Source organism: Dendropsophus ebraccatus, chromosome 3 (assembly GCF_027789765.1).
Source record: "Dendropsophus ebraccatus isolate aDenEbr1 chromosome 3, aDenEbr1.pat, whole genome shotgun sequence".
Classification (NCBI taxonomy): Eukaryota; Metazoa; Chordata; class Amphibia; order Anura; family Hylidae; genus Dendropsophus; species Dendropsophus ebraccatus.
In genome coordinates, this window is record NC_091456.1 from 66,290,213 (window position 1) to 66,317,516 (window position 27,304).

A 27,304-nucleotide genomic window follows, 5' to 3' on the forward strand; every position below is an offset into this window, starting at 1 on the left:
TACTCTGACCCAGGAAGTGTTCTCCACCTTCCAAATCATAGCAGATCCACTTCAGGCTGGGGCTTACATCAGGGGACAGGACTGTGAGAGTAATCTCTCCGTAGCTGTAACCCCTCTCTCCAGACAGAGAGTGCTGCTATACTGTGCCCACATATGTCCCTGTTCATTCCTTCCTGCTCCCTGCAGTCTCTGTCAGCTCTTGTGTTTCCCATCCTCTCCATTACTGTACAGTAACCTATAATATCACATATTCTGCTGTTTCTGAATGTTTGTTTAATCTGTTTTACATGTTATTCGGAATAATAAATATTTATTTTTGGGGTGTGGAACCAATTGTCTGCCTTTCTATGAGTTCTTATGGGAAAATTTGCTTTGGTTTAAGAGTAAGGGTTGTCAGCACAGTCAGGGTGGCACTGCCCCCTTTGTGGAAAGGGAAAAAGTTGCCCATACACTGGATTCACAAACATCGTGAATTATAGTGGCATGTAATGGTATTGTTGTTTTGTTTTTGCTTCGTTTTTTTTTATATTTGCTATATATAGGAACTAAATACGGCAAAAACTATTATATACTTGGCAAATTATTATATGATATATATATAGACGGTAAACAAGGTCCCTGCACCGCAGTAATATATATGAACAGTAGCCTTAAAATATGCGCCTTTTAATTTTTATTCCTATTTTTATTGCATTTTGTAATGATACATTTATGTTTTTTTATTGGATTTTAACATGTATGTCTTACTACACGTATGATTTTATTACCCTATTACTATATGTATAACTACTATTTGCATATATTGTATAAAGATTCTATAAGGAGTTTTGTGGAGAGCCTACCAATATTTTTTATTGTTTACTAAAAGGTCCTATAGGGTGCAGAACCAGGTAGTGCACTTGAAACACATTATAGATTATACAAATTTTTTGTATACAACCCACCTAACCTAAGGTCAAGCATACCACATTTGTATGTAAAATATTATATTTGTTGAGTAATACATGTAATCTTTAGGTACTCTTTACTGTGAGGGTTGTCAGCACAGTCATGGTGGCACTGCCACTGCCACCTTTGTGGAAAAAGGAAAAAGTTGCCTATAGACTGGATTCACAAACATCGTGAATTATAGTGGCACGTCATGGTATTGTTGTTTTGTTTTGTCTTTTTGCCTTTTTTTATTTGCTATATTTATAAATATTTGCTGGTAATAAACATGAATATATTAAGATTATTATTATATGTTCATTTGGTTTCCAGTATTTTCATTTTCTTGAGAAATGTTGCAGTTTTTAGGACATGATAAACGCATAGTCATCGGCTGTAGCAATACTGCACGAAAATTCCAATGCATGTGTTTTTCTTTCTTCCAGTTTTTAAATGGGCCATAAAAGCCGTGTGTGAAGGGAGCCTTATAAGAGGCTTGCAAAGAAAAGGGCATGCCATGTACCCAACAGTGAAAAAGTTACCAAGTACAATAAGTACAAATATGGGACTTGAATCTCACAGGCAGCTCACCCTTTCTTATGTAGGAAATCATAATTTTATTTAGAATCTGGTCAGTCAGGAATTAGTGGACTCAATATTAATCCACCTCATTAAACCATATGGACTTTTTTTTTGTTGTGTATTTTAGGTGTATAAAAGAAAAAACTAAAATAGTTGGTAGACTGGTCTGTTTACAGGAAAAAGCCAAGTATACTTCTTCTAATTTCTGATTGTACTAAAATGTTGAAGAAGGGTTGTTGAAATAAAAGTAGAAAGCAAAAGGAAGAAAAAAAAAAGATAGAGGAATGGATCTTTCAAGTAGCGCATTAAAGCGATAAAATAAATGAAAGGTATTGAAGTACAGTCACAGCAGTGGGAGATGAGGAGTAAACACAAGCCGAGGAACACACACACACCCGCACACAAGTAGGCTTTGGAATAGGCAATGACTACACCGCAGGCATGAAAACACGCCAAATTAGACCAGAGAAAGGAAGTAGGAAGAAAAGTCTTTACCTATAATTAAAGCAAAAAAATAAAGTGAGAGAGAAGGAAAAAGCGTTTTTTTGGGTTAGCACCTGTGACACCTTACCTGATCGTAGCTGTTTGATGCGTCCATTGCTGTTGCTTGTGTCAACAGGTAAGTAGTCCTTAAACCAAGTTATTTCAGGGTCTGGGTTTCCACTGGCTGCACATAACATAGTGGCTGTTCGTGTACGTTCCACCACTTTTAATTGGGGGCCCATATCAATAGTGGGAAAACCACGGGGAATTTGATCCTCTGAAAATATGAATCAGAAAATAAGTTTAGAAATGTTTGTAGAATACATATTTTCTATTGTTTGATATATTAACGTAATAATACTAAAGACTTCTGGACAAATCTTAGGTGAAAATGATGTTATTTTGTCATTTATCAGTCACACTGCTGTGTGCAAATGGAAAAAAGCCCCTATTGTGAATCCTACACTAGCGTGTCTGAGAAAGCACGCATGCGCAGAAACAGCTGTCACACCATTCAATGATTAACCAGTGTCAACGCCAACTGCTATACATCCTGCAAGTTTTTATGTATTTGAAAGAAAAAAGAAGATTTTTAATGGTGAGTTACTCCTACTCTTTTTCATTGGAATTATCTGATTGTGCCTACTGCGGTTCTTTGGATGAGCACCCCGTATGTTGGAGTCTATACACGGATAGTAAGTTGCCAGTTCGCTGTTTCTTTGATATATTCGACTATACTAGATGTTTATAACTACATATAACTAATGCATACTTCCCTTTTTTAATGCAATTCATACTACTATAATATTTTCCATGGATAGTACAGTGGCTCCATGTCCTACTACATAACAGTACACAAAAACATCTTGCCATATCTTTACTATAATGTATAGTAAATTTTTCAATAAATCATATGAAATCAGGAGATCTATCCAAAAAAACTCAATACAGTATATGTGTTGGTAGAACCCAAAGACTTTGGTTAGATTGGTCATCCATCTAACATGTATGATGGCCTTCCGACTTTCTATTTACTAAAAATTTATTAAAAGGATAAAATGCGTTTTTTAGGCGCAGATGGGCTTGATCGTCGTAAAAATATTCCCAATTGGCTATTTGCAAATATATCTTATTTGCATCGGGCCAATCCGGGCCAATCCCTTACGAGGCGTGCGGCAGCACGCTGAGGGGCCGCGGCCTCTGCGTGCGCCGCATTTATAATTTTTCTGGGGGGAAAATGATAGTGAAACCTACGCCAGCTAAGAGCTGGCGTATGTTTCATTTTATTCGCACGGACAGGCTCCGTGTGCATGGAATTTATGTAGAGTCAATGCGCCTCTACATAAATCCTCTGAGCTACGCAGCTGTAGGGATATTTGTAAGTCTGGCATAAAAAACGCCGGACTTATTAAATGTCCCCCAATGTTCTCTGGAAAAAAAGGCCACAGCCACAGGTGTCTGGCAGCGGCTTTCTTCCCTCCTCTCACTCAGAACACTTTCATGCTTAGTGTAAAGCATGTATTTGTATAGGGGAATTGAGAGAGACAGATGCTGGCAAACATAAATAGCAATGCATGCCTTGTAGCTCAAAAATGCACACATGCACATATACACATGCACACTAATGTATGGAAAGAAATTCCAGCAGTTATTTTACGTAAAAGGTAATTAAATTCCATCCATCCTCTTATGCACAGATAATCTTTGTAAATAGTATTCATTAATTTTTCATGAGAAACATCACAATATAGCAGATTTAAATAGCCGTAGCTGCTTTCATTTGACAGCTGTGGCGCATTTCCAATGCGGCTGTCAGGTATTTGGCAATAAATCCCAGTATTCAACATAAAAAGAATTGGAGAATATAATTTGTAACTGGAATGATTATCTCATAAAATAGATATTTTTATCTCTGTAGGCAGTGCATTACCAGATTATAAACAACATTGCCTTGGAATTTAAGGGACATTAATAATTGTGATAAAACTTGTTAAAAAATTCCAAAATTTGACAAGTGCTATAAGCCTCTGTTAGTAAAACATGGCCCTTTTCCAGAAAGAGCTTCACTCTTGTTCACATTCTGTGTTTGGTTTTGTATCTCTGCCTTATTCACTTCAATGAAGCTGAGCTGCAACCCTACATGCAGTACAGGTGCTACAGACAGTGAGTCAAAGTGTGTCAAAGCTCATAACATATAAAATGAAATGATATCAATATAAAGGCGGTCTTACTGTTGGGTTAAAGGTTTTTCGAGGAATAATAATCATTTAATTAAAAAAAAAAGCACCAACATATTTCGCAGTACTTTGGAATTCTGGGGTTTATACAGTATATAGACGAAATCAGATGTTACAGAAATACACATTAACCATCAAGTCAAACATGAGTAAGGGCCCTGCTCACAATCTATAAGGAAAAAAAAATGTCTGGCCATTTTTTTATTAATACCATAGTGCAAGTGAACCAGTCACTGACCACTGAGTGCATGGAATGTAGGGGAATAGTAAATGTAGGGGGGTGACCAAAGTAGGCAACCTGATGGGCCTGCAGGGAATGATTGATGGCCTATTCTCAGGATATATTTCTATAAGTTACACTCTATACCTCTGCTAATCAGCTGTTTGGCAAAGCCTCCGTGACAGTATGTACGCAGAGGATGGACACTTATGTTAGCTGTCCAGGTTACTACAGCTTAACTTCCAATAGAGGGAAAGATAACTGAGCTGCAGGAACCTAGCACAATCATTACACAAGGAATGAGGTCATTTTTTTAACATTATGGGTGATTCACAATTTTTAGCTTTTTGCTTCTCAGGTCTTTGAGGCAGCAACTGTATTGCTTCACACAGTAACAGTGCCCTCACTGTTCCATGTATAAGCTCTTATACCCAATATGTGCCCCCAAATAGTATTTAGGCCACTTTTTTGTTCCCCCATATAGTAGAATAGCCATGTGCCCCCATGTAGTATAAAAGGTCATGTATGTGCATCCATAGTTAGGTCCCCCACACCCAGTATGAAGTACCCATGTACCTATCTTCCATGTAGGTAGTCCCCCTAGTAGTTAGGACCCTTTACCCTAGTAGTAAGCCACCTTTGTAAGTAATCCTCCTTGTAGTAATCCTCCCCCCCCCCCCCCACACACACACAAGTCAATCCCCCTGTAGGTAAGACCCCCCTGTAGTAAAAACCCATTTTTTTGTGCAAAAAAAAGAAAAAAGAATTGCACATGATAAATCATTTGAAAAAAATTGCTGATCTGAAACAGCACCCCCTCCTGGTGCAGAAATTGTGACCATGGTGTAAACTATACATAGCTAATTTGCTTTGATAAATGATGCACAAAAACTCAGTAGTAGCCAAGAGAAGAGCACAAACACGTTGATACATTTGTCCTATAGTGTTAGTAAATTAGCCTTTTCAGTACTCTACATGTAATTTAGCACATATAGAATACTAGACAATGTATTTTAGAAGACTGTAGGATGTATTTCACTATTCATGTATATATTCTATCCTCTTTACCAAGAAACTTTCTACACACAGTGGCTATCTCTCGATAAAACCCTGCTATTATCCTTAGGTTCCAGTAGAGAGATGCAGAGGAAAAACACTATAATTTATACTATTACACTGCTTGTCACTGAGATTACACCATCTCAGCTACCTGAAGTATAGGCCAATGTTATTATAAACTAGGCATGATCAGGACATTCTGAAGAAGAAAATAACAGCTATGTACAATGCATGTGGGTACCAATGAAGAGAATAAAGGGTCCTTTATTATTGTCATATCTATTCACTGTAGAGGTAAAATATAGACTATGGCAGAAATGATGTGGTTTTCCGGCTGCTTCAGCTAAAGCATCATACAGACCATATCAAGAATGGAGAGGCGACTCAGTATGAAACACTTGTACAGTATATGGCCATGTTCCCACTTAGTATAACACCGGCCGTTCTGTGACCCAGCCGGATTACAGAACGGCCAGTGTTACTGAAGATCATCCCGGCCGCTACTGCAGTATCGGCCAGATGATCTTTACTTCTGCTGAATTCGGATGCAGACACACTTGTGCACCCGCATCTGAATTCCCCACTGCACGCTCCATTGTGTGAACTGACAGGTTCTCTGCGGCCACTATTCAATGAATAGCGTCCGCAAAAAAACTGACATGTCAGTTTTTTGCGTGACTGCTAGCGATCCCAGCCGGACCGTATGCTATGTGTATGCACTCCAGCCAGGATTCCCTTTTAGCTGCAGCGCAATGTAAGTTCAGTATTAATCATGGCAGTTTTTTAAAATCAACAACAACGGCTGTGATTAATACTGAACTTACGTTGTGTGAATATGGCCTATGACAGCACGGGTCAGTCCTCATAATCCAGTTTCATTGTGCATTGTTTCATATCACCACATAGGAAATATTAAATGTCTACATACACCAAGCAGATGTAGGTCCACTAGGTGAGGGGTAAATTGTTTGTTCTTATTTAAAGATCACAGATGTACCTACTGTTATATAGTGCATAGAACGGACGTTAAAATGATGAACGGGCCTATTATTTCTGAATGCTGTTTGCTGAACAGTGTCCAGAAACAATAAATGTTCACACAATGTAAAGTACGACCGGTGGACATTAAAGTCAATTATTAATTGAACTGTGGGCCCACCCAACAGTGTCTGCAATTTAATTGTACAAAAATAATGTTCCTGCAGCAGATACAGCAGTACAGGAACGTGCCGAACGTTGCCCGGCATCCAGACAGTGTTATACTAAATGTGAACATAGCCTTAGAGAGACAAGCTATAGTAGAGATGAGTTACTATACAGAATAGCACATACCACAATTTTGGAGTTAAGTACAGCACCACCAATTGCCTCCTTAGTGTACTGCAGCAACTGCCTCCTTAGTGTACTGCAGCAACTATCAGAAACCTCTAGAAAGTGGGTGGGGCTACGCTAACGAATGAACTCCCTATAAAAAGGCAGTTGTGTCAGGAGTGTGAGCTGAGAAGCTGAGTGTAGCTGTGGTTGAGCCAGCAACAAAAGAGGGGACCATAAGCTAATGAGGACTTTTGAGGACATTATGTAGGAGCCAGTTAGCAAAGATACAGTCAGTGCGACAGATGAGAGGTGTGAAGCCAAGAAGCGTATTTCTATTTATTAAAGGAGAAGTCTAGGAAAAATAATTTTAAAATATGTTATTGCCCAACAAAAGTTATGAAAATTACTAATAGACACTTATTATGGGAAATGCACCTGTAGTGCATTTTCTCTGCACTTACTACAGCATGGCCTGTTCAGGTCCCTGTAATGTTGGTGACGTTACGTCACATAAACTGCCGGCTTTATGTCACATGACATCACCAACATTACAGGGACCTGAACAGGCCATGCTGTAGTAAGTGCAGAGAAAATGCACTACAGGTGCATTTCCCATAATAAGTGTCTATTAGTAATTTTCATAACTTTTGTTGGGCAATAACAAATCTTAAAATTATTTTGCCTGGACTTCCCCTTTAATGTCCAGAGAGGCAGCCTGATCAACTTCTCTTTACTAGTTTCTGTTTACACTAAGGAGTAAATCCTTGACATACCCTTAGAACATTGTGGTTTACGGCCCGGCCAAGATGACTCTGAAAGACTCGCATCATACTCGGTTGGTGGTTCTCTGCCAGTACTAAAAAAGGTGACTTCTTATTAACACACCAATCTCAGTACAATCTCAGCCATTTTAAAAGGTACCACACAGACAGAGACTGTTTATGTTATGTACCTTATTGAACCTCAAGACCTTGACTGCCCGTTGTCTGCTTTACACTGCACGTCACCACCATCAAGAGCGTCTCCCCCAACACCTAAGGCAGTAGTAACGGAGAACCCCGAGGGGGAAAGGTTCACCATCACCAAAAAATACACCTAGGTGCTGTCCCTCTATGACAGTTTTACCTCAGGAAGAGGGTGAGTTGCTTCCACCCGGCCTGTGACAAGGATATTTATTGATTTATTCAGCAATTCTCTCTCATGCCTGAGTTCCCCTCACTCCAGTCCGCTATATAATTATGGCTCGTAGTTTTGTTTTACTGCAACATCTCCTAAACGCCTTTTCTACAATGCCACATTGGCTCTGCTACATCAGATTCACCCAGTGCATGTAATATACATATCAGTTCAGTACCATTTATTTCTGTGATGCAGTGGCTCAGGCAGAGGTTCCATCTTTTACAAAAGCAGAATGCTATGAGCTAAGAAAGCTTCCTCCTAATGATGCAGACTATTCTTTCTTGTATAGTCTATTCAGCGAGCAGTCATGCACTGTATCACGGATACCAGTTCTCCACTGCACGCCAAAGCGGTGATGTCATGCTTTCTTCCTCTCGCTTTTTTGTTGTACGCACACACAATCCAAGTTCAGAAAAACCTGCTAACAATCTGAAGTCTGTGTCTACACTTGGCACATCACTGAAAAATGGCAGCCGTAGATAAAAAAGCTTTTAGCTTGCCGTGACTGACGGGAATCGCCTGAGGCCTACAGTACCAAGTCAGCTTGTGTATCCCAGTTGACTAATACTAATAGTCAGTTCTCATGGAGAGTTCAGCAATCAGTTACTTTTGGAAATTATTCAATATCTCATTGCTGTGCAACTGTTCATTACTGTATTTCATCCCTGTAAATAAAAGGGTGGCAGGAAATAGTTACTGCTTCCCATTAACTAAAATGGATTCATTAGTTGAATTTAAATGCTTGGCAAAGTTTACATGGCAATTTATATAGCCTTTCCCAGTAATATTAATATAAGGTGCAGTGTATGTACACACAATTTATGGTAGGTATTAAGGCAGATTTTACTATCAAAAACAATAGAGCACACAAGAAAAAAGAAAAAAAAAACACGGGGGGATGTTAACAAAGAGAAAAAAAAGTTTTGCTACAGTTGTTTGACTGTAAAATTTTTATCACTTACTGATTATTGTTTTACATGGATATTTAGCGTCAATTTCCTTAAAGGGAAAGTAGGGTTCTATAATAATATCATTTGTATTTTCTGTGTTTTTATATGATAAGAAAAAACAATTTAGTTTTAACTTTGGCTTCTAAAGCATCTAGATAAGAAACCTGTCAGTTTCAGTGGGACCGGCCATCCATCTGATGTGTATGGTAACCTCCTGACTCTCCTAAAAACACAAGATGTCAGGGAGAGAGAGGGATATGGCAGCAGGATTTCAACTGCCTGAAGCATTTGTTTTTTTGGGAGATAAGCCGCCACTAGAAGTGTCTGACAGTGGCTTACTACTTTCTCTCCATTACAAAGACAAGCATGCTCAGCCACACGTGACTGTGTATGGTGGATAAGAAAATATACTATCAGATAAACAAAGATGAACTTTGTCAGTTGTCTGTATATACATGCACAGCATGAGGAGGGTAAGTTCATTATCATTAGCCCCTTAAGGTCAAAGCCTATTTTCGTTTTTGCGCTTTTGCTTATTCCATTTTAAGTTTAAAAGTCCATAGCGCTTGCATTTTTTCACCTAGAGACGTATATGAGCGCTTATTTTTTGCGAAACCAATTGTACTTTGCAATGACAGGCATTATTTTTCCATAACATATGCTGCGAAACCGGAAAAAAATCATTTGCGCTGTCAAATTGAAAAAAAAACGAATTTGTTTTGATTTCGGGGAGTTTTGCATTTACGCCGTCCGTCCTATGGTATAACTGACTTGTTATGCATGTTCCTCAAGTCGTTACGATTACTATGATATATAACATGTATAACTTATATTGTATCGGATGGCCTGTAAAAATTTCAAACCATTGTTAACAAATATACGTTCCTTAAAATCGCTCCATTCCCAGGCTTATAGCGCTTTTATCCTTTGGTCTATGGGGCTGTGTGAGGTGTCAGTTTTTGCGCCATGATGTGTTCTTTCTATCGGTACCTTGATTGCGCATATACGACTTTTTGATCTTTTTTATTACATTTTTTCTGGATTTGATGCGACCAAAAATGTGCAATTTTGCACTTTGGAATTTTTTTTGCGCTGACGTCGTTTACCGTGCAAGATCAGGAATGTGATTAATTAAAAGTTCGGGCGATTATGCGCGCGGCGATACTAAATATGTTTATTTATTTATTTATTTATTAATTTATATTTATAAAATGGGAAAAGGGGGTGATTTGGACTTTTATTAGGGGAGGGGATTTTTTATTAATAAAAACACTTTTTTACTTTTTTTTTTTTACTGTAACTAGAAGCCCCCCTGGGGGACTTGTATATAGACAGCACTGATCTCTCATAGAGATCAATGCTGTGTATATACACAGCAAAGATCGATTAGATCGGTCATAGATTACTATGGCCTGCTGCAGGCCATAGCAATCTACTGCCGAGCCGGGATCAGCGTCATTCCGACGCTGAGGCCCGGCACGGGCAGAAGAATGGATCTCCCCCCCGCGATCGCATCGCGGGGGGGGGGAGATCCGTCCCACTAGACACCAGGGATGTGTTTACCTGAGCCTCTAAGTGCAGCTGTCAGGTTTGACAGCTGCACTTAGAGGCTTAATTAGCCGGCGTGGCAACGGGACCCGCGCCGGCTAATAGAGGCACTGCCCGGCTGCACGTGTCAGCCAGGATCAGCGCCGTTCAGAGCGGGGTCCCGGCGGGACCCCGCTCTGAACACCCCGAGCGGCACCATGACGTATCAGATACGTCATGGGTCGCTAAGGGGTTAGAGAGTGAACAAGGTAATGGCAGCAGCATTGTACTGCTGGGAGTCTAGATGAGGTTGGATAGCACACACGTTATAGTACATTTTACACTACACACTATTCACACACATTATGCAATGTGAAAGTAGCTGAAGCTGGCAAAACTACAAATATTATTTAATAAGCCAGCTGATTTCCGTAGAACCTATGTCTAGTTTTCATGGTAGCTTCCTGACTCCTTCATGCCCTCGGTAAAGTCAAGGAAAGAAGGATCAGGCAGTTGTATTTCAATATGCCCAATCCTTTTTGTTTTTAGAAGAGATAACTAACCACAAGAGTGCCCCCCCCCATCATAAACATATGTATGTACCTGCAGAAGGCTATCTAGATTTAAGACTGGCATCTGTTGCCTGCTGATGGGTAGTAGTAAGGTGACTGGCATTTCAATTTCTACATTAAAAATGTAAAGACATATTTAGACTGTAAATCACTAACTAGATATTCCAAAACACAAAACAATATCAACCTCCAATAAAAATATGTAGAAAACTTTACCACACTAAGAAAAATAAATTGCAGAGGAACATGCATTGTTAAGTTCCACAGTGCATTTTCCTATTACAGTAATGGCTCTATAGCTTGACCTTCCATACTTTCTTCCACACAATTAGCTGGGAGGGAGGGTTGTCCATGGCAGCTTAAAATGTGGACCCTCTGTAGAACATACATGAAGGGTAGATTTCACCACTGAGATGAACGCAAACCCAAGGAAGTTTGTAGACGAGAATCACATGGGTTGAATACACATATAAAGTGAAAGTAGAGCACAAAGAGCAAACTTCTGAAGTAGAACAACTCAAGCATGCTGGAGTCCGTCTGAAACCGGAAGTCTTGGCATTTGATTACCAGTGGCTGAAGCAGCTGCATCCATGTTTTCTAGGCAGCCCTAGGGCAGCATCCAACTTCAGCCACTGGTAATCAAATGCCAAGACTTCAGTGTTCGGACGGTTGTGCTCATCTCTATTCTGAACATATAAACTTCACATCCAACGTGGACACAGTCAAGAATCAATTTTGCAGATTGAAACTTAGTGAAACATTTTTAACTCAAGGTTACCACTAACATATATAATATCGGGTGTCTATGCCCTTTAATTCTATAGCTGAAAAAAAAAAAAATATATATATATATATATATATATATATATATATATATATATATATATATATAAAAATCCTTACCAAGAGGCCATACAAATGATATGATGTTAAAAGATGAAATTTTACTTAGCACCTCATTCTTTCCACAGTATAGTACGTAAAATTGGACCCCTTTCAGGAGGTCTTATTTAAGATTGAAGATAGATTTCCATAGTAATTATAGCTTGCACCATGTCTTAGACGGATGACTTAAAGTGAAGCCTAAAAATGTACTATAATTATTCTTAATAGTTGCTTGATATGACACTCATTCTATTGGAATCCAATATCCGTAAATTGGGCTACCACAAAAATGAAGCACCAGAAAAATAAATTCCAGCTAAACGTCTGGATTCTGAATCTTTCGCACCGGTGATAATTGTCATGTTAGTTACTGAGTATACCTTATGATGTGATGTAATGTAAAGTGTTTTTCTCACACATTAAATGGTAATGGATGTAGAATAAATAGGTTTATTTATCGTCTTTTAAAGAAGCTTTGCTGCTTTTTTTGTCTTTTTCTGCTTGGCTATTTTCTAGGAAGAGTAAAGATTTTTCTTTCATCTTTCTGAAGACCTTTTGATTCCAGTACTGAACACATCACCTGCCTAGAAATTGGCAAAATGATTGCCGCAGACAGCTGCTTGAAATGGCTATAAGCACAATGATTTTGAGAAGCTGATTCTTGACCTTTGACAAAGAAAAACCGTGGACCTCAAAAGATAAGGTACTCTCATCCTGATGGAAAAGGTCAATGTAATATTTCTAAAATGAATATTGCAATTTCTAGTTATATTGTTTTGGTATTGTTAGGATTCGCAAGATTTCTAAAAAAAAAAACATAGGGAAAACACATTTATTAGGTGTAAAACTAACTACCATAAGGCATATGTGGGAATAATCAAATGTATACAATAAAGAAGACGACTCTGTATCTGTATAGTGGATAGCTTTACTCTTGATTTCCTAAATTTAAGTGAATCCACAGAACAAATCTCTATGTTAATCTCAGTTCCTATGAGAACATTATCATTTTATAGCAGTAAAATCTGACCTAGATTCCAAGTTGATGCTTTATAAAGCAGATAAAATATAACAAAGTTGCCACCGGTTTCTATATTGCTTTATGATCAAGCTTTAATTTTATTTTTAAATTTCCATTTATTGTAAGGTAATTTCATTTCAGTAGGATTGCCTTAATATACTGATGTCATAGAAAAGGGTTCCCTCATTAATGTGGTGGTTTCATGCAGGGCTCCAGACTAAAAAATTTACCTAGGAGCCATTGGCTCCTAACCTGAAAAATTTAGGCGCCAAATAGAATATTTGGTCGCCAACATTTTAACCATGTAAAATTAATGTTATGTTACATGGGACTTACTGTGTGCAGAGGCCACGGCAGCATCCTCCTCCTTTAGATCCTTTCTTTTCTTAGTTTGAAAATGTTCAACATGGAAACTTGCAACTTGACAACCATATACAGTCTGACTCAGTACTTCAGCTTCACTTGGCTAGCCTTCTAATGAGGCTTACTCTTCTGAACTTGAACTTAAAGGGAACCTGTCACCCCCGGTGACGGGGTGACAGGCTCCCAACCCCCCTATACTCACCTCATCGCGCCGGGTCCCGCTTCTGAAGATGGTCGGGTCACGGAGATCTCAGCCGCTGCAGCCCGGCGTGCGCTGAGAGATGAGTCCAACGCTCAGAGAATGACAGGAGAGTCCAGCGCTCCGTCATTCTCTATGAGCGTTGGACACATCTCTCAGTGTGCGCGCCGGGCTGCAGCGGCTGAGATCTCCGTGACCTGACCACCTCCAGAAGCGGGACCCGGCGCGATGGGGTGAGTATAGGGGGTTCTAACGGGGGGTTGGGAGCCTGTCACCCTGTCACCGGGGGTGACAGGTTCCCTTTAAAAGCTTGCAACAGTCTATACATACTGAGCTAGACTTATGACTGCAGCCATAGTGACCCCCCACAAGATGTGTATATAGATAGATATATCTCTCACCTAGTGACTAATGCAAGTGACCCCCTACAATAGACACCTGAGGGGCCCTGATAATAATAATTGTGCATATATCTATCTCCCAGTGTCTGCAGCCAGTTTGCCCTACACTTATAGATGGCCCCCTCCCCTTATAGATGACCCCCTCCTTTTATAGATGACCCCTCTACCCCCATTATAGATGCCCCCTCCTCCCCCCCATTATAGATGCCCCCTCCCCCCCCATTATAGATGCCCCCTCTTCTCCCCCCCTTATAGATACCCCCTCCCCTTATAGATGACCCCCTCTACCCCCATTATAGATGCCCCCTCCTCCCCCCATTATAGATGCCCTCTCCCCCCTCCCATTATAGATGCCCCCTCCTCCCCCCCATTATAGATGCCCCCTCCTCCCCCCATTATAGATGCCCTCTTCTCCCCCCCTTATAGATACCCCCTCCCCTTATAGCTAGCCCCCTCTCCCCCCCTTGAAGATGGCCCCTCTTCTCCCCCCATTATAGATGCCCCCCCTTCTCTTCCCCCCATTATAGATGGCACTCTCTTCTCCCCCCATTATAGATGCCCCCCCTTCTCTTCCCCCCCTTATAGATGGCACTCTCTTCTCCCCCCCTTATAGATGCCCCCCCTTCTCTTCCCCCCATTATAGATGGCACTCTCCCCCCCCCCCCATTATAGATGCCCCCCCTTCTCTTCCCCCCATTATAGATGCCCCCCCTTTCCTTTATGCTAAGCAGTATTTAAAAAAACAAACACACAAACTCACCTGACAACCCGCTCCCCCGGCGATCCTCTTCTTCTTCGGACGCTGTCCCCGGCTGATGCGCGGCTGCCGGGGGTGTCCCGTCCTATCCCCGGCAGCGCGGCGCGTCAGTGAGCTCCCTGTACGCCGGGGCTGTGACTTCTGACACAGGAAGCGTCTCTGACGCGCGCTTCCTGTGCCGGAAGTCAGGGCCCCAAGCAGCTCACTGATGCGCCGCGCTGCCGGGGATAGGACGGGACACCCCCGGCAGCCGCGCATCAGCCGGGGATACTTAAAGAGACAGCGCGCCGCCGCTGGGGCCAGTCGCAAATGGCGCCCAGATTGATAAATCTGGGCGCCATTTGCAAAATATCAGTCGCATTGGCGACCATTTTGGTCGCCATCTGGAGCCCTGTCATGTCTGACAATACTAATCATGGATGGTCATACAGTAGCTAAAGAAAATGACCCATACAGATGAATGCATTTGGGGACAATTGGTTATTTTGCTGTCTTGATATTTATATAAATGATTGTGAAAAGGTAAAAATAAATACTTGAGATGTGGAGAGAAAGACTCCAATGCCACAAGCTTTTATTGTCCAGGTTCCTGTTTCTACATTTTGAATCCACTGGGGCCAACAAGTAATGGGTGTGTTTTTTTATTGGCCACAAATTGATCATGGTTGTTGTGTTAGTCATACAGGCAATCTGAGACACCAGAGCTGCAATGTAAACACTTCATTTATTGAAGTACAGGAAGTTAACGTTTCCACCATGAACTTGACCATGACCATGTCCTTTTCTGAGCTAAGACAAAAAAAGGCAGTTGTGGCTGAAATATTGCTGTCTGTACTTCAATGAAAGAAGCATTGGAAATATGGTGGATTGGATTTTCTGCATGACCACCATTGTGACGACATGGTGGGGAGTCAACCACCAAGTTCAGCACAGAGCTTAAGGAAATTGCATCACATGGTTGCAGTGTTCAAAAAATAAGGTTCTTTAGGGATCATTCCTGGGTCATTTACTCTTTTCTCTCGATGCTGTCACTTTTGGACAAACTATGGGATTTGGCTTTTAGTTCCACCTCTAAGCTAATGACACCCTGCTTTATACCTATTCCCGTAATGTCACCCCAGAACTCCTACAAAACACTACTTGTCTGTCCGCTGTCTCAAACATCAGGTCCTCCCTATATCTAAAATTAAATCTTTCTAATACTAAATCTAGAATGTTCTCTAGTCTGGTTGGTCACTTCACAAGCTGTTTTAGAGATGTTCCTGTAGGAGCCTTCATTGCCTTCTTGTTTTTCTATTTAACCCTTAGAGGACCCGGCCAATTTAAATTTTTGCGTTTTCGTTTTTCCCTCCTTGTGCTTAAAAGGCCATAGCACTTGCATTTTTTCACCTAGAAACCCACATGAGCCCTTATTTTTTGTGCCACTAATTGTACTTTGCAATGACAGGCTGAATTTTTGCTGAATAAAGTACACTGCGAAACCAGAAAAAAATAAAAAAAAAAACGCATTTCTTTTATTCGTTTTTTTTTTTTTGTTTGTTTTTACGCCATTCGCCCTGGGGTAAAACTGACTTATTATTTATGTTCCTCAAGTCGTTACGATTACAACGATATGTAACGTATAACTTTTTATTGTATCTGATGGCCTGTAAAAAATTCAAACCATTGTTAACAAATATATGTTCCTTAAAATCGCTCTATTCCCAGGCTTATAGCGCTTTTATTCTTTGGTCTATGGGGCCGTGTGAGGTGTCATTTTTTGCGCCATGATGTGTTCTTTCATTTGGTACCTTGATTGCGCATATGCTACTTTTTGATCGCTTTTTATTACAATTTTTCTGGATTTGATGCAGCCAAAAATGTGCAATTTTGCACTTTGGGATTTTTTTGCGCTTACGCCATTTACCGTGCGAGATCAGGAACGTGAGTAATTAATAGTTTGGGCGATTACGCACGCGACGATACTAAACATGTTTATTTTTATTTATAACATGAGAAAAGGGGGGTGATTCTAACTTTTATTAGGGTAGGGGGCTTTTTATTAATAACAGCCGGAAGCTGCGGCAGCCGGAAGCAATCGAGTGCCGAGCCGGGATCAGCGCCATTACTGCACAGACCCCGGAATGAGCAAGATGTGTGGATCGCAATGTCCCGGAGGAGCAATCTACCCCACTAGACGTCAGGGAACGGCTGCATCAAGTAATCGGATGCAGCTGTGAACTTTGACAGCTGCATCCGATTACTTTATTAGCGGGCACGGCGATCGGACCGTGCCCGCTAACAGCCACGGTCCCGGGCTACGAGCGGCACACGGGACCGCGGCGGTTCAGAGCGTGACTGCCGCGCGGACCCACTCTGAACGGGTACGTCCAGGGACGCCTAAGGGTTAAAGGGAACGTGACAGCATAGATATGCATATATCCGTGCTGCAAGTTTCCAGATGCCGATCACATGAGCATATATACCTTTAGCGATGCTGTGTGATCCTGCATCTTCAGAAAAAAATGTTCTTTATTTCTGACGGGTTCTTTATTTTAGAGACGGGTCTGTGACACTGTCAGCTCCTGATCCGCTGCTGTATCTTCAGTCCACTGACGTCTCCTCAAGAATGATTGACAGCTGACTCTTATTGAAATCCTGAGCTGCCGAAGATGAGCCATCTCTCAAATTTTATGTAGGACAGGACGGTGACCTGAAGATACAGCAGTGTTCAGAGAGCGGGGCGGGAGGTGAAAGTGTCACAGACCCGCCTCTATGACACTGTCAGCACAAAATAAAGAATTTTTTTTTCAGAAGATGTTGGACCTCACAACATCACAAAAGATATGTTTACAATGTTTGTGTGAAACTGGCAGCACAGATATATGCATATCCATGCTGCCAGTTTCCCTTTAAATCTAAAAGGGATATTCCAATCATCATCTGGCATGCTGAAGTCACCTATGACCATAATGTCCCCCTTTCACTGACATTTTGGTAATTTCATCTACCAACACATTATCATAATCCTCAGTTTGCCATGGAGGCCTATAGATAACACCTATATGAATAACAGATCCCTTTTAAGATTGCAAGTAAACCCAATGACTCTCTATCTTTTTATGTGTAATATGGATTACTGTTGGTTTCAGACTATCCTTAACATACATTTCTTTTTCTACCTCCTCTTCTCTGCTATATTTCCAGTACAAAGTATAGCTCAGATTTTTCATTTGACCCCTAGTGGAATATTTTCCACAATGCAATTTAAGCTAGCTAAAAGTGCCAATTACATGCACATAGAGGATAAACCTAAAATAGTGGCCTGATATATCCAATAAATCATCACATGCAAATTTTACTGTGCCTCAGTTAGAATTATTGCACATAAAAGATACTCAACATTTACTGTAAATGTATGTACATTTTCCAACTCTGTGATCATGTCTGGATCCTATTACTGATTCTCTAGGTCACAGAGGTTTATAGGATATATTAGATATAAATTTATTCGATCGCCATGAAATGCAAATGTTGACTATATGCTGTTGCGATGTATAATTTCCCAATCTGGTTCAGCTGAGCTTTCAGGGTGAAGTATAACAATGCTGTAGGCAATGAATAAATATGTACAGAATGAGTAAAGTCCATTATGGCAGGCGGTACTGGGTGTATTTTTAGCACTGGTCAGAGTAGTATAAATTTCCTCGATACACAATGCTATAATAATACATTTACACAGAGCAAAGAAAGAGCTTTAATTACCACTTGCGCATACATGATAAGCACTGACTGACATGGGCATATATAAAACCATTAAAGAAACAATTAGTTCTAAGAAGTATTGTTATTCATAAGTGAGCTGCATTAGCAACAGCTACTCCTTCCAACCCCCATAAACATGCACACATGCACAAGTGTGCATGTGTTCTCAAGAGGTAGAGGTAAATAAGATGCTGTCTGTGGATTATATCCCTTAACCCCTTTAGGACCAGGCTAATTTTCGTTTTTGCGTTTTCATTTTTTCCTCCTTGTACTTAAAAGGCCATGGCACTTTTACACCTACAGACCCACATGAGCCCTTATTTTTTGCGTCACTAATTGTACTTTGCAATGACAGGCTGAACTTTTGCATAAAATATGCTGCGAAACCAGAAAAAAATTATATGCGCAGTAAAATTGAAAAAAAAAACAACAATTCTTTTTCTTTGGGGGGGGGGGGGGGTCGTTTTTACGCCGTGTGTCCTATGGAAAAACTGACATGTTATATATGTTCCTCAGGTAGTTACGATTACAACGATATGTAACATGTATAACTTTTATATTATCTGATGGCTTGTAAAAAATTCAAACCATTGCTAACAAATATACGTTCCTTAAAATCGCTCTATTCCCAGGCTTATAACGCTTTTATCCTTTGGTCTATGGGGCTGTATGAGGTGTCATTTTTTGCGCCATGATGTTTACTTTCTATCGGTACCTTGATTGCACATATGCGACTTTTTGATCGCTTTTTATTACAATTTTTCTGGATTTGATGCCACCAAAAAAGCGCAATTTTGCACTTTGGGATTTTTTTGGTGCTTACGCTGTTTACTGTGCGAGATCAGGAATGTGATTAATTAATAATTTAGGTGATAACGTACGCGGCGATACCAAACATGTTTGTTTATTTATTTATTTTTATTTATAACATGGGAAAAGGGGGGTGATTCAAACTTTTATTAGGGGAGGGGGCTTTTTACTAATAATCCTTTTTTTTTTTTTTTTACAAATATACTAGAAGCCCCCTGGGGGACTTCTAGTATATATACTTTGATCTCTCATTGAGATCTTTGCTGTATACTTATACAGCAAAGATCAATGAGATCGGCACTCGTTTGCTTTCGGCTGCTGCAGTCGAAAACAAACGAGTGCCAAGCCGGGGACGTCTTGGAGCGGTCCCCGGGCGGCAGCAGGTACAGAGATCGCTCCTCCGGGACAACGTCACTAGACACCAGGGAAGTGCTGCGTCCGGTAATGTTTGACAGCTGCATCTGATTACCTTATTAGCGGGCACGGCGATCGGACCGTGCCTGCTAATAGCCCCGGGCTACATGAGGCACCCGGGACTGCCACGGTTCAGAGCGGGGTCACCGCGCGGCCCTGCTCTGAACACCCGCATCCGCGCGAGGACGTACAGTTACGTCCTCGTGTGGGAAAGGGTTAAGAAAATAAGGTTTTGAAATTTTGAAGCCCAACTGCATGGTCCTTCTTTCCAAGACATTTGCTGTTAGGGGACAGTTGAGACACCACCATACACATGAGCCCAGTCCCTCCCTCCCTCCCTCCTAAGAGCAGATTTGGGGGGAGGATGGAATAGGCACTTTTATTTCAGGGTACAAACCCACTTGACGTATTTGCTGCGTGAATCAGTCTTAAAAATAAGCAGGCAAAACGCAGGTTGGCTTTATACAATTGTTCTGAGTTAAAATACGCAATTGCGTATTTTTGAAGCGTGAAGCTACATGCGTTTTTCGCACAGGTTGTTGATAACTGATGCTTTGCTAACAACAAGCTTCACGCTTCAAAAATACGCAATTGCGTATTTTAACGCAGAACATTCGTATAAAGCCAACCTGCGTTTTGTCTGCTTATTTTTAAGACTGATTCACGCAGCAAATATGTCAAGTGGGTTTGTACCCTCAAAATAGAAGGGTAGCATAAACTAGTGACAAAGAAGCTGAATAGGATGATGTATCACGCACATTGTTGGAGCACTGCACACTAGTCCACTCCATTATGTGCATGCGCTCAGGCAGGGCCGTATTTACCATTAGGCACCCGTGGTCCGGTGCCTAGAGCAGCACCTTGCAGGGGGGCAGCACCAGGGAGCAGGGAGACAGAAAAAAATAATTTTTTTGTTTTTATTTTTTTAGTTTCCCTCCTACCGTTCAGACTTGCCAGTAAATCTGGTGTCTTTTCCAGGGGGGTGGGGGGTATGGTGGTATTGGTCAGGTCTGGTATCGCCAATAGGTGCGTAAAGATGGGGCGTCTTAAGGTTTAGTGCCTAGGGCAGCAGCAGCTGTTAATACAGCCCTGCGCTCAGGTAAATGATCTGTCTAGAACAGTACATTACAGCATAGTTATAGGGCTAGTGGCAAGAGAGGAAACTGCAATACATGTATCTAATAAATATTTAAATAAAATAAATATTATATATAAAATAAATATTTTATATAATAGATAGTGAAATGAAAAATTGGAGAAAAAAAAACCACTAAAATTCTTAAAAATATGTTTAACATAAAATATGCATATATATGCGCTGCCAATTTTCAGTTGCCAGTTTTCAGTCGAAGAAGAGTGGGTTGTCAATCATTCTGGAGTAGGTGGGGGCGGCCTGAAGACACAGCTATTGTAGACAGTGCCACAGACTCCCATCCGTGACAGTGTCAGCACCAAATAAAGATAATTTTTCAGAAAATGCTGAATCACACAGAGAGGAAGAGGAAGGTACCAATGGGATGCTCACTAACTAGGAAACTGCACACTAGCAACATTGATACTCAAATAAGAGATTTAGCAGATACTGTATGTAAGATAAATTTATGACAATATATTATTAGTATTCTTTCATTTGGAAGTGATTGTACCACCACTGAGGACTTATTACATTGTGATAAAAATCCATAGCAAAATATATGCACACTGAGGGAGATTTATCAAACAAGTGAAAGTGAAACTGGCTCAGTTGCCCCTAGCAACCAATCAGATTCCACTTTTCATTCCTCACAGACTCTTTCAAAAATGAAAGGTGGAATCTGATTGGTTGCTAGGGGCAACTGACCCAGTTTCCCTTTACACCATGTTTGATTAATATCTCCCCCCCCCCATTGTTTTAAAAACAGAAGTATAGAGCAATCTATACTATCTAACCAGAACAGTGTTAACATCATAGGGGCAGATTACTAATCCAGTCTGACAACCAGGCAGTCTAATGGTGTGTTTACACAGAGAGATTTATCTGACAGATTTTTGAAGCCAAAGCCAGGAATGGATTTGAGAAGAGGAGAAATCTCAGTCTTTTCTTTATAACCTTTTCCCTGTTTATAGTCTGTTCCTGGCTTTGGCTTCAAAAATCTGTCAGATAGATCTCTCTCTGTCAACACACCCAAAAAGTGTGCCATACCCATCGCAATGTAAAGATTGTTTACTATAATTATAACCAATTATTAATTGTTTTGTGTGTTTTTTTTTTATTAAAATGCATTTTTAGGCTATGTTCACACAATGTATTGAGACCGGCTGTTCCGTGACCCGGCCGCATCAGCGCGCGCCCGCATCAGAGCTTCCCCCTGCACACAGTGAAGCAAGCGGCCGGAGCCGCTCGCTTCACTGTGTGAACTGACAGAGTTTCCTACGGCCGCAATTCATTGAATTGCGGCCGGAGAAAACTAACATGTCAGTTATTTGCGTGGCCGCATTGTTCCACCCCGCAAAAACTACGGCCGTTGTTGCCATCGGCCATCGGCAACAACGGCTGTAGTTTTACGTAGTGTGAACATAGCCTTAATGCATTTTTGCCACAAAGACACACCCCTTTCCTGGCAATACCCTCCCCACCCCCATAGTCTACGTTTAGTAAGAAGAAATAAAAGACACACTTTTAGATGGTACAATGTAGGGCGCTCCTTGTTCAATATGTCCCCAGACTGGAGATGAAAACAAGACTATAGATTAGACACTAGAGATTGTAGTTGGTTACACAACCCGCACTGCCACTCAGGGCCACAGCAGAACCCTGTATTACATAATATAGTAGTTTACTCTTGTGAAACCAAGTAATTCCCTTGCAAAGCTTTCTGATCTAAAACCATTCCACAAAGTTTTGTCACTTCTTTTCCTCTGAAAAATAAATACAGAGAAGCTTCGATTATTTTCCCTTGTAAGGTTTATTTTGTTTCAAACAGGCTTGATGGATAGCTCTCAGGCATCGCTAGTGGCTATTCCAGCAGTACAAAGGTAATTTGTTAACGTTCTCTTCATCATTTATAGCCGCTGAGTCTTTTCCCCTTTAAGCCCAGGACAGTTATAGGATCAATACAAATATGCTTCTGAAATATATATCTCTGACCCGTGTTTGTTTTAAGCTGCATCATTCATAATGGTGATGGATTAGTTATGATATCCTTCCTTGCCTGCACAAAGCACACAGCATCAAAAGAGCATATATTTTATGCCCAAGGTCAGGAGAAAATTAATGGATAAAGAACTAGATACAAATGAAGTTCAAGCTGAATGGGCTGAGTGCTCTCTACCGGGTATAGCCAAGGAACACTGTACAAAGTCCATTATATTAAATGCTCTTCAAGCATTTCAAAAGTCTAATCGTTTCCATGGGCTAATACATAAAAGAAGCAATCTTTAACATCGCTGTAATACGATAGCCTCCAGGTGTCGGACAGGAGAAGCTGTTTTAGTGTTTGTTTAGCATATTCCATTTTTCACTCAAAGCCCTGAGTAGGTTGTAAATATGCAGTATAAAGTTCGGCTTTCAATGCTGTCTCTTACATTAAGCCTGCTTATTGCTGGAGGGAAGGGTCTGGCATCTAACAGTACATGTATGTCCAATATATATTTATATGCAAATCAAGTCAATACTGTACCATCTATTACTAAGAGAGTCAATTCACATGGCAGGGGAAAGCTGTAGATATTTTACCAGCAGATTTGAGCAGGTAAAATCCACAGATCTTAAGGCCCTATAATGGTGCGTTTACACAGAAAGATTTATGACAGATTTTTGAAGCCAAACCCAGGAATGGATTTGAAAAGAGGAGAAATCTCAGTCTTTCCTTTATGACCTGTTCTCTGTTTATAGTCTGTTCCTGGTTTTGGCTTAAAAAAAATCTGTCAGATAAATCTGTCTGTATAAACGCACCCTTTTACACAGAAAGATTATCTGACAGATTATCTGCCAAAGATTTGAAGCCAAAGCCAGGACTGGATTTGAAAAGAGGAGAAATCTCAGGCTTACCTTTATGACCTGGTCTCTGTTTATTGTCTGTTCCTGGTTTTGGCTTCAAATCTTTGGCAGGTAATCTGTCAGATAATCTTTCTGTGTAAAAGGGCCCTTACATGGAGCGATAATCTGTACAATCAGGCCGATTTGGCAGATTATAGCTCTGTGTAGTAATGATCAGCCTGAATAAATGATCACAAGCTGACTATTGCCTTTCAACATGTTGAAAAATCATTGGCCGCTGACCATACATCACTATGTGTAATAGAAAATTCCTACAAAACTGATAGCTCACACCAAAGTATAATAAACAATGTACACTTTATTGAAAATTCATATAACATTCATAAAAACACATATTTTAAAATTCCAAGATAATGATATTGACAGATTTGCACAGATGACATAGGTGGGCCACAGCGATCACTAGGACATGATTGAGCAGTGAGGGGAAGCGTAATAAGATTATTCAGGCGCCCAAACATAGGAAAAAATTAGTAAAGTGCACAGTGCTGCAGGATCTAGTGTCCAACAAAAATATAGCGGCAAAGGTAGTATATGCTAAAGTGCACAGTGCTGTAAAGATGCTATGTACAAAATCTCTGATATATGGGCGGCTGAGGTGATTACAAATATACACAGTAATAGCAACAATACCTAACCAGCTTCCAAATTAGTAACATGCAAAAGTGCAGGGAGCACGCCCCGTGATCAAGCTAACGCGAAACGTGCGTTGGGGAGGAGGAGGACCACGCAGTCACTGGACTTGAGGTATACCCTGCACTTTTGCATGTTACTAATTTGGAAGCTGGTTAGGTATTGTCGCTATTAGTAAATGTGTATATTTGTAAGCATCTTTACAGCACTGTGCACTTTAGCATATACTACCTTTGCTGCTATATTTTTGTTGGACACTAGATCCTGCAGCACTGTGCGCTTTATTAATTTTTTCCTATGTTTGGGCGCCTGAATAATCTTATTACGCTTCCCCTCACTGCTCAATCATGTCCTAGTGATCGCTGTGGCCCACCTATGTCATCTGTGCAAATCTGTCAATATCTTGGAATTTTAAAATATGTGTTTTTATGAATGTTATATGAATTTTCAATAAAGTGTACATTGTTTATTATACTTTGGTGTGAGCTATCAGTTTTGTAGGAATTTTCTGTTTTAGAGATAGCCTTGTTTACATATTTTGGTCTGTGTAGGAAAACACTATGTGAAATAGTAAATGTGTACAAAAAAAAAAATTATACACGCCTGTCCACGCTTACTGAGCCGTGTAGTAGGTCTGGAATATCGGGCCGTGTAATACGGGACTTAGGCTGGGTCTACAAAATATGTGTGCAACCCTATTTTAGTCACTATTTGCCCCTTAAATAAAAACAGCCAAATTGTGAAGATGTTGAAAACCCTGTTGCATGTTACTTGCATTAAGAACAGTGATGGCAAAGATGTGTGTGACCTGCGACCAAAAAATCAAGGATTTTGTGCGACTGCTTTTAGCGCTGTAACACAATTCACATTGTTTAGATTAGGGGCCTTGATGTTCTAGTGGTTTTCTTCAAAATCAAGAGCACTGGACTTTTCTACACACTCTTTACGTGTTTTAGACCTTTCAGAGATACTTTTTTGGTGTTTCCAAAAAGAGGCGTGGCCTGGGATAAAAGGAGGTGTGGTCTAAGCGGTGACACAGCTGTTGTGCCAAATTCCCTAAAATCAGGCACATTTTAAGGAAACTAATAGTTGGTCTTAACTGCGAGTCTTCAGATTAATCAAATAGCATGTGTCACATTGATGAATTGGGCACATTTAGGCTATGTTCACACAACATCAAAAATAGAGAAAAGGCGGCCGATTTTGATATTTTAAAAAAAGTCAGTTTTTGCTGCGATTTGACTGGCTGAAATGACAATGCATTGAAGTCAATGGGAAGACGGACGTCCAATGCACACAATGCATTGAATAACGTATGTTTTTACCGCGGACGGCAAAATAATCATTATTTTCGGACATCTTTTGCAAACAGCGGATGTTTTTATTAGTTGTTCACACGCAGTTTTTCTTTTTCCACCGTTCTTTCTCCGTTTTTACTATTAAATTCAATGGACTTTTCAATTAAGCCGCACCCAAAGAGCAGGAGGCCAGACTGCTAAATGACGTCCGTTATTTTAGACTTAAAATAACAAACGTCATTTTAAACAGGACTGAAAAAACGTTGTGTGAACATAGCCATAAAGACAGTCTCCTCCAAGTTTGCACACAGAAAATTTTAGTACATCTAGGCAACGGGGCTTATAGTTCTAAATGGGTCTCGGGATATAAGATATTTCACCCACCTTATGCTGATATCCCTAAGGCATTGTTCATTAGTTGCGACATGTACCCTGCACTTACATTTTGTGACATATAAATATCTACGGTTCCACGTAAGTAGAAATCACCCCAACAGCCTGCCGTCTGAATATTGGCTGATATATAGAAATTATTCCTTTAAATATTTGCAAAGAGGATTAAAAAAAACTATAGCAGCACTTCTTTTTGCTTGCTCTTACGCTTATAAGGATTTTGCTTCTGTTGAGTCAGGTTGTAGGCGTTCAGTGCAAACCTGTATCAAATTGTGCTTTACGCTTTTTTTTTTCTTTCCTATCAATGTTAAAGAAACTCCCTTCAGTACAATGTGTTGCAAGACCTACCAGCACCGCGGGGATTAACAGGCACTCTCTGGCTCAGTCTATTTAAGACAACTGCTGTGAGGATGTATGCAATATACTGAGTAGCAAGTTATTTATTTTTCTATTTAAATCCCATGCATTAGGTTTAGACTCGGAGGTTCATTTTCAAGATTATGTATGAGGGATTAGCTACATAATTCCCATTACTCTTAAAGGGAATTGCAAACCTAATCCTTTATTCTCCAGCTCTGCACATCACATTGGGGAAAAAATAAGCTTGAAGCACTAGCCTTGCTAAGCAAGTAACCAGTGAATATTTATTACACTATTCCGTTATAGCATTTAGGATGAAATGACAGCAAGCAGACCTGTACACATATGGAGTACACAAAGTGTTATATAAGGTTGTCTGACCGCATAAAACCAATGTGTCTAACTGCCATGTAGCATTTACATCTCCTCTGTAGGCGTCTATTTGTACATGACCTGAAAACATGAAGAGATCACAGGTGAACGCTTGATATGGATGTCCACTATGGCAGTCTACTCCAAGGGAGAGAATATTCTTAACATACAAAGGAAGATCTTCAGTGACACAAGTTCAGCTTCAAAAAAATATACTATAAGTGGCCAATATAGCAAGACTTTGGAGTTCAAAACCTGATCAATAATCACACAGTAATTAAATAAAATTTATTTTACATTAAAGTAGAAGTCCAGCAGGTAGGTAGCTCCCAGACCCCGTTGGCTGCAACCTTCTTCCCGATTCTGGGTACGTCATGGGACCTGGGTTCCCCATCACAGACTGGTGGGATTTAGCCTACTCAGCCAATCAGTGACTGCAGCGATGTCCTGCCCCAGTCATTGACTGGCTGAGCGGGGCATCTATCATCCAAGCCATGACATAGCCGGTGGGGAGCTCAGAAGACAGCCGGCTGGGCCCAGGAGCAGGACACGGCTCTGTGTGGGC

General features: G+C 40.5%; 1 protein-coding gene across 9 annotated transcripts in view; it reads right to left on the bottom strand.

Annotated features, from left to right (window-relative positions):
- Positions 1-27,304, bottom strand: part of PTPRD (protein tyrosine phosphatase receptor type D) — a 302,382-nt gene that overhangs the window by 135,351 nt on the left and 139,727 nt on the right. For 8 of the 9 annotated variants that reach the window (XM_069961955.1, XM_069961952.1, XM_069961957.1 and 5 more), the window contains exon 5: positions 2,081-2,269. In XM_069961955.1, the coding sequence (XP_069818056.1) occupies positions 2,081-2,269 (189 nt within the window). Of the gene's footprint in view, positions 1-2,080; positions 2,270-6,840; positions 6,876-27,304 lie in introns of those variants that run through there. The other variant, XM_069961956.1, reaches the window with a different exon arrangement.